This window comes from Xyrauchen texanus, chromosome 21, assembly GCF_025860055.1.
Source record: "Xyrauchen texanus isolate HMW12.3.18 chromosome 21, RBS_HiC_50CHRs, whole genome shotgun sequence".
NCBI classification, from domain to species: Eukaryota; Metazoa; Chordata; class Actinopteri; order Cypriniformes; family Catostomidae; genus Xyrauchen; species Xyrauchen texanus.
Window position 1 is genome coordinate 40,899,238 of NC_068296.1, and position 8,102 is coordinate 40,907,339.

An 8,102-nucleotide genomic window follows, 5' to 3' on the forward strand; every position below is an offset into this window, starting at 1 on the left:
ACACTTCGGTATTGCGTTCAGTTACGTATTGCTAGATAATACCATTCTACCATCGCAATCACTTTTTTGGTGTCAAGTGAGATGGCAGCGCTCGGAGTCTGATCGTTCACCACTGCCCACATGACATAAATTAAACGCCTAATGTTATCAGAAGAGTTACAGCCCTGAGTAAACCCCACCTGATCTATATGTATAAGAGATGTCATAACTTTAATCAATCAGTAACTCAATCAATCAAAAAAAAAATTATGTCTAGCTGGATCATGGAAATTTGACGGTAACTCTTGCACTCGCTTGGATCTTTATCCTTTTTTAAGTATCAGGCTGATCCAGGCTTGTGTCATGTTTGGCGGAAGCTTTCCATTCTTTAATGATTCTGTATAAACTTCTAGCAAAAGTGGAGCCAGTTCTGTAGCTTAAGATCTAAAAAATTCAGCTGCAAAGTTGTCTGGCCTGTAGGCAAGGTGTTTTATTACCTCGCCAAGCTCCTCCAAGGTTATCTCAGAATCAAGATAATTGTTTTGCTCAGCCGAGAGTTTAGGAAGTTCTAATGGTTCCACAAAGTTTCTAATATCCTCTTCAGTAGACAAAGATGTGGAACTATAAAGATCAAGATAGAATTCTTTAAAAGCATTATTAATATCAGTGGCCGAGGTAAACACGAACATTTCACTGAAGGAATGGTAGAAAAAGACTTTCTCTGTTTTATATGTCTAGCCAGAAGCTTCCCTGTTTTGTCCCCTGACTCAAAGTATGTCTTGCTATGTATGTCTAAAACTCCACCTTCCTTGACAAAATAGTATTATATCTGTTTTTTCAATCGGGTCAATTCTTTGAGGCCATCAGATGACATTCAGCGTTTCAGCTCTGCCTCAGCGCTTATTACATTCCCTTCCAACTCCACGAGTCATCATGCTTTGGATTTTTTGATGAATGAGGCATACTGTATGATCCGACCCCTAAGAACCGCCTTAAGTGCCTCCCAAGCCATGTCCACAGAGGACACTGAAGACCAGTTGGTCTCCATATAATAATTGGTTTCAGCCTTTAACCTTTGTTGAAAATCAGGATTTTGCAAAAGGGATACAATAAAGTGCCAACTATATGATTTCTTTTTCTCCATATGTGGCAACACCTCTAAACATACCAGGGAATGATCTGAGACTGAAATGTTTCCAATTGAGCAATCAACAACAGATGAAATGAGGATTTGATATCAAGAAAAAACTCTATTCTAGAATATATCTTATGGACTTATGAAAAAAATTTATAGTCCCTTCTAGATGGGTTCAAAAGTCTCCAAATATCTGTAAGACCAAGATATTTACACATCCTGTGAAATATCAGTGTTGCTCTAGGGGGCTTACACACTTTTGCTTCACTATGATCAAGGACTGAGTCCATCAATAGATTAAATTCTCCTCCCAATATTATATCATGAGGGGTGCCAGCGGCTTGCAACACCCCTTCAAGATCTATAAAAAACCCTGATCATCAGCCTTCAATTATCCCTCGCCTCACGTAACACGAGATCTTTACGGATGATCTCCGAAATTTTGCCAGAATTGATAAGGGCCTGTCTCTCTCCATGGATCTCTGAGCCAGATCTCTGTGAGCTCGCTCAATTTCCAGCTTATGGCTTATGTCGAGCAGACTCTGTAAGAGCTCTGCTAGAAATTTCACCATATTTTGGCCTTCTTTTTCAGGAATTCCAACAATTCGGACGTTGTTTCGCTATTCTCAAGGTCTTCCAACTTTTCCCAAACGCACTCGGTAAGTCTGTCTTGGTCGCTAGCAAGTTAGCAGCTAATTCCCTCTCTGATGACTCCAGATAATCGATCCGTTTCTCGATGTCCACCATTCTTGTAACCAACTCAGAGAACTTCGTCTCCATGGCAGTGATCACTTGACGTATTACAGCAAGATCCTCCAATTCAGCAACAACCTTCGCCAGCATTACCGACATGCCCGACATTTGATGCTGGATCTCTCCCCTGCACCATCCATACCTGTCAGGGGTGTCAGCTTAAGCACGTCTTTTCATTTCTCCAGAGCCTGAGGATTTTGATTCTTTTACATATTTTCTTCATAGAACAGTTATGGAACAGGGTGTATCGAATCTCACCGGTTTATGACACAAAAATAATTAAACGTCTGACTCACGCATGGCGCCACGTGACTCACGACATATTTAAATAAAGTTCTTAACAGTGCTCATAAAGGTGCCATAAAGTATTTGTATTATGATTTTTGATCTTTGGTCTGTTTTCAGCTCTGAATCTGATTGGTCCTCGTGCCATGGACGTGTTGTCTGAGCTGTCTTATGTGTCCATGACTCCAGAACACTTCCCTCTCTGTTCTGTAAGGTGAGACATGCTTGTTGACTGAGATTTGACAAATCTGACATACAGCAGAGCTTCTGACTGTGATTGTCCCTGACAGGAAATGAGTGTGGGTTATGCTAACGGCATCAGAGTGATGAGTATGACACACACAGGAGAGCCAGGCTTCATGCTCTACATCCCAATAGAGGTGAGTTGGGAACACTTTTCAATAAGGTTGTATTTGTTTTAGTTTATGCTCTAGTTAACATGAACTAACAATTAACAACACCCTTTACTGCATTAATCTTGATTTGTTTATTCATAGGCTACATATATTAGCACATTTCATAACATTAAAAAGGGCAGTGGCGATTTCTTTAAGACTACACAGGCTCATGTAAATTTCAAAAAGACTGTGGCAATGACAAGTTTAATATGTGAATTTTAATATTATAGTGTAAAATATCAAACATCACTATTGCGCTGTCCACTGTCTATGTTAATATGTCCATAGAAGGCTGTGGATGCACGGAACTTCGAGCTCTACTGAAGTTGTGTCAATAGGAGTCTAGAGACCTGACCTGTACTATTCAAATGAAGTCATTTTGGGTCCCGTCCGGTACACCGTGCTTCTCTGAGAGTCTACAGGAGTGTCATGAGCGCTGTTTGCATTGGATGTGCATCTGATTGCCTATTGGACATTGGGCTTTCAATCAATGTATTTTCGTCCCGATAATTGAAACAGTGAAAAACGTGATTAACAAGATATGAAATTTAAAAGTGCAGCTGTCGATTGCAGAGAGATTTGTTTGGTGGCTCTGAGATACACATGCAGTTATTTGCAATCTGATGTCTCTCATTGATTTCAGCTTTTAAAATCAAATATTTATATAAATATTATATTAATAATTAATAATACCACTGATACCACTGTTGGGCCCTCAAGCAAGGCCTTTGACTCTATGTGCTCCAGGGGTGCCATATCATGGCTGACCCTTCACTCTTACCTCAGCTTAGCTGGATATGTGGATAATAGTCATTGCTTCCCCACTTCTGAAAAGCACCATCTGCCACTGAAAAAGAGAATATATTGACATTTAGTAATGCATTTATGTGAACTAATAATGAAAAACACCTTTTTTACAGCATTTATTCATCTTAGATAATAAATAGTTAACGTCTGTAAAGCTGCTTTGTAACAATGTGCATTGTGAAATGCTCTATATACATACAAATACAGAAATGACATAACTTGACACAATGTCTCAGAAATGCAGATGATGAAAAGACAGCTAGATATCCATCAGACATGTGTACATATATCAACAATTAATAAACATTGGAGATTGAATACAAGAACATGTTTTGTGAACAGCTCCTAATTCTGCAATGTGCTATATTACAAAACGTATAAATTATTTGTGTATTCTTTACAAAGCTCTGAGAATGCTCTTTTTTTTCAGTATGCACTGCATGTGTATAATGAAGTGATGTCAGTCGGGCAGAAGTATGGGATCCGGAACGCGGGCTACTACGCCTTACGGAGTCTGCGCATCGAGAAGTTTTTTGCATTCTGGGGGCAGGATCTGGACTCGTTTACCACTCCACTGGAGTGTGGCCGAGAATTCCGTGTAAAATTTGACAAGGTCTGTTTCTGTTGCTCTTTATAAATGTGTTCTGTCAATGTTGTAGTTCTCAGGATGAGTCTATTGGGTTCCATTTCATTGCACTCTTATTTTATTAGCCAGCAAGTACACCCTAGAAACCACCTAGCATTTCCCTAGCAACTACTCAGAACACCTTTTCATTTCATAATCTATAGTGGCAAGAAAAAGTATGTGAATCTTTTGGAATTACCTGCATTTATGTATACATTTGTCTTAAAATCTGGTTTGATCTTCATCTAAGTTACAATAATGAACCAACACAATCTGTTTACCTAATAACAAACAAATTATTGTATTGTTCTTGTATATACTGAATACATCATTCAAACATTCACGGTGTAGGTTGGAAAAAGTAAATTAATCCCTAGGCCTAGACAGAGGGAAATTTAGTTCCCAAGTTTATTAAGATATCCTACAGGATTATGTCAGGGCTGTGTGGCAGCAGAAGCTCAGTAGAAGTTGGGTGATGCAGCAGGATAAGGACCCCAAATATTGAAGAAAATCCATTACAGAATGGCTTAAAAAATAAAAATCTACCTTTTGGAGTGGCCCACTCAGAGTCCAGACCTTAACCCTCTGGGGTCGATGGACGCCACGGCGCATCATGCTGGATATTTTCGTCATTAGAGCAGAAACAACTTAAAATACTCCGTCATTTTTGGGTATACAGATAAGTGTAAGACATCATTAGAGACTATAAAGTGTCTACTTTTATTTGTGTACACTCACAATAACAACAAAGTCTTGTGCTTTTGTAAAATAAAGAAAATAAAAGGGTGAGCTTTCAGCAGTCTCTGTGTTCACGAGCATATTTCAGAAACATGTCACAAAAATTAACTGAAACTCTGTGAATACTTATCACACAAACATGAAACATATGTCTAAAGAAAGCTTAAGATTTCTACTTTTAAATAAAACAATTCAAATTTAAAACAAATATTCTCCTGCAATGCAATCTGTTTGAAACAAAGCGATGTATAGTTTTTACTTGGATATCTAATTATCTGTAATGTGATCCCACCCACCAGCAGAGCGCGCCATTCATACGCTAACGTGCTGAAGCGATCAAGGAAATGGTACACGCCCGACAGTGTTCAGAGGTTTGATGTAAACAATTCATTCATTATACTGCTGGCGTTTGTAAGGACACACAGGCGATTAAACTCCTGGATAGGAAGGAAGAGTTAACATTTTCCTCAGAAGAAGAGCCGGACTCGATGAACTTTGTATTTTGAAGAGAGACTTGATCCAGCAGGTATTTAAATTGTATGCTGTATAATATAAATATGATATGTAATATGATATAAAAATAATATGAATGTTTAGATTATATTTTATCTAGTGTTTAGAATGCCTCATTATCATCAACAAAGCTTGTGCTTGCAAATGTGTTGGGGTTAAATTTGTAAAATGCACTTTAAATATGCCTGTATTAGAAAATCAGCATATTATAATGATTTCTGAAGGATCATATGACACTGAAGACTGCAGTAATGATGCTGAAAATTCAGCTTTTATCACAAATTGATCAAATTTGATCAGTTTGTGCTGAATACAGTGTTATCAGACTTAAGCCATTAATATGTTTTTAAGCAACTGAAAAAAGCACAAATGTCAAGGCTTGTCAAAACTTCTCCAGGGCCCAAAATACCCTCAGACCCCAGAGGGTTAACCCAATAGAAATGTTGTGGAATGACCTCAAGAGAGCCGTTCACACCTGACATCCTAGAATATGGCAGTTCTGTAAGGAAGAATGGTCCAAAATTCCTTCTGGGTGTTGTGCAGGTCTTATCCGAGCTTGGTTAATGTTATTGCACTGTAAATGTTAAATGGAATGTGTTCAATAAATACATTAAAGATTATAATTGTTTGTGTGTTGTTAGCTTAAGCACATTGTGTTTGTCTATCACGTGTGACTTTGATGAAGATGAGACCACATTTTATGACCAATTAATTCTGAAAACCAGATAATTCCAAAGGGTTTACATACTTTTTCTTGTCACTGTAAATAAACAGCTGTCTGTTCAAATCTGTCTTTAGAATTACACAACCTACAAATAAAATTTTCAAACTGCACACAGCTACATGTAATGTGCATAACCTTCAGTCTTCAAAACTATTCAGTCTGCACAAGAATTCAAACTGCAAATGGATTTCAAACTTCAAGGCCTTTAAAAAAAAAATTCTTTCTTTCTTATTTAAACTTTCAAGCCAATCTCTGTCAAGTCAACATTTAGAGTTTGTCTTGACAATTTTTTCTTGTTGGTCTTGTACTTGACTGCAGCCCTGGCCAAAATGGACATGATAATCATGTATCTGTATTTTCCTGCATGTTAAATGCCACATCTTACTCAGTCTTTTTTTACAATCTGGTTGTCTTTCTCTCATAGGACACAGACTTTTTGGGTCGGGATGCTCTGTTGCGACAGCGTGTGGAGGGAGTGACTCGACGCTTTATTATGTTGGTCCTGGAGGACCACGACACTGAGCTTGACCTCTGGCCCTGGTGGGGTGAACCCATTTACCGAAATGGTGAGCTGGTCGGTGTCACCACCAGCAGTGCCTACAGCTACACCCTAGCGCGCCATGTGTGTCTAGGCTTTGTCAGCCCAACCAACTCGGATGGCGCTCCAGCCGTGGTCACCCCTGAATTCATCAACCGGGGCAACTATGAGGTGGACATCGCAGGGCAGAGGTACCCAGCTAAAGCGAAACTCTACCCTTTCAGCTCACTGTTTGCACAACAGAAGCGCCACAAGGATGACATGGAGCTGAGCAACTTCCAGGGCAAGTGAAGGTGAAGAGCCGTAGTCAGCTGAATCAAATCTACTGAACAAGCGGCACTAGAGCTACAACTCAGAGTTTTGCACAGTTGAGTTCTGAAGATATCTTTTATACACCAAAGGATATTTGTGTCCAGTGAGTCACTCATTATATGGCATTTAACATTCTTTGCTAGAGTGGGTTGATGATTTTTAAAACACATAATAGTGTAATGTCACATGTCACCCATTTTCGACAGCTGAAGTGGAATTTGTTTAGCTTGGGCATTATAATAATTTGAAAGCATATTGTCTTTGCCTTTCTTTGTATGCGTATGTGTGCTTGTAAATAGTCAAACTACACAACTATTCCACACTATTGTGTAACACAGACAATACTAAATGAGGAGGTAGTGTGGGGCATGCAAAATTTATATGGTGTTTATTGAAACATGACTGATGACATTAGTGTTGAGTGCTTTGAGTGTTGTTTTTAAGTGCCTTGCAACAGCTCACGAGAGGTTTGGGCCAGTGTGATTTGAAGCTCATAAAGGATAAATTGTGTTCACACTCAAACTGCATTGTTTTGGTAAATGTATCATTTGTAATGGCTGTTTATATTGGAAAAGGAAAGTCATTGTCTGGGTCCTGTTCCTGTCCTGTTCTAAAGTCATGTGATATGTTGCTAATATGTGCATATTTGTTGTGAAAAAGTGTTGAGATGTTCATCTTATGTTCCACATCATGTTTTACAACATTATGTACTAGTGTGTATATACACACTAAGAATTAAACATTGTATACTATTTATGAATTAAAAGCACCTTATTTTGAGCATTTATTAAAAGATGTTTGGATGATGGTTCATTTGTACAGTAAAGGTTGTATGTGTTTGAATGATGCATGTGACAACTACAGCCAATCAATCATTACAATAAGAATGAATTACATCAAAATACGTCCAGTTAACATTTCAATTCAATTAAGCACATTCTCATTACCATAGTGCAAAAATTTTTAATTCTCATTACAGTAATGGTCACAGATGTTTTACTTTTGCAGGGTTTTTTTCCATGACAACAAATGTTGTCATCAAGGTTGGGTAGAATCAAATAAATTGTTCTTGGTAGAAGCACATAAAACACAGTCAGAATACCTTTAGAATGCATATTTATAAATGAAAGGCACAATGGACGCGGACCCCCCGCCTTCAGCCCCACGACTGTTCCCCGGCCGGCCGGTTCCGATGAGTTCAGAGGACGCCTACACCGGACCTCCTCCTCAGTCGCTAACCCGCCCCCTGCCGGGTGTGCGGAGCAAGGTAAGTGCTTTGAGTCTTTTCTCAGCAC

General features: G+C 38.8%; 1 protein-coding gene across 2 annotated transcripts in view; it reads left to right on the forward strand.

Annotated features, from left to right (window-relative positions):
- LOC127661355 (pyruvate dehydrogenase phosphatase regulatory subunit, mitochondrial-like) overlaps positions 1-7,615 on the forward strand; it is a 90,520-nt gene extending 82,905 nt beyond the window's left edge. Inside the window, exons 16-18 of one of the 2 annotated variants that reach the window (XM_052152003.1) lie at positions 2,443-2,532; positions 3,788-3,970; positions 6,382-7,615. In XM_052152003.1, the coding sequence (XP_052007963.1) occupies positions 2,443-2,532; positions 3,788-3,970; positions 6,382-6,786 (678 nt within the window). In that variant the 3' untranslated portion in view covers positions 6,787-7,615. The remainder of the gene's footprint in view (positions 1-2,442; positions 2,533-3,787; positions 3,971-6,381) is intronic. The other variant, XM_052152002.1, reaches the window with a different exon arrangement.
- The last annotated feature ends 487 nt before the right edge of the window (positions 7,616-8,102 follow it).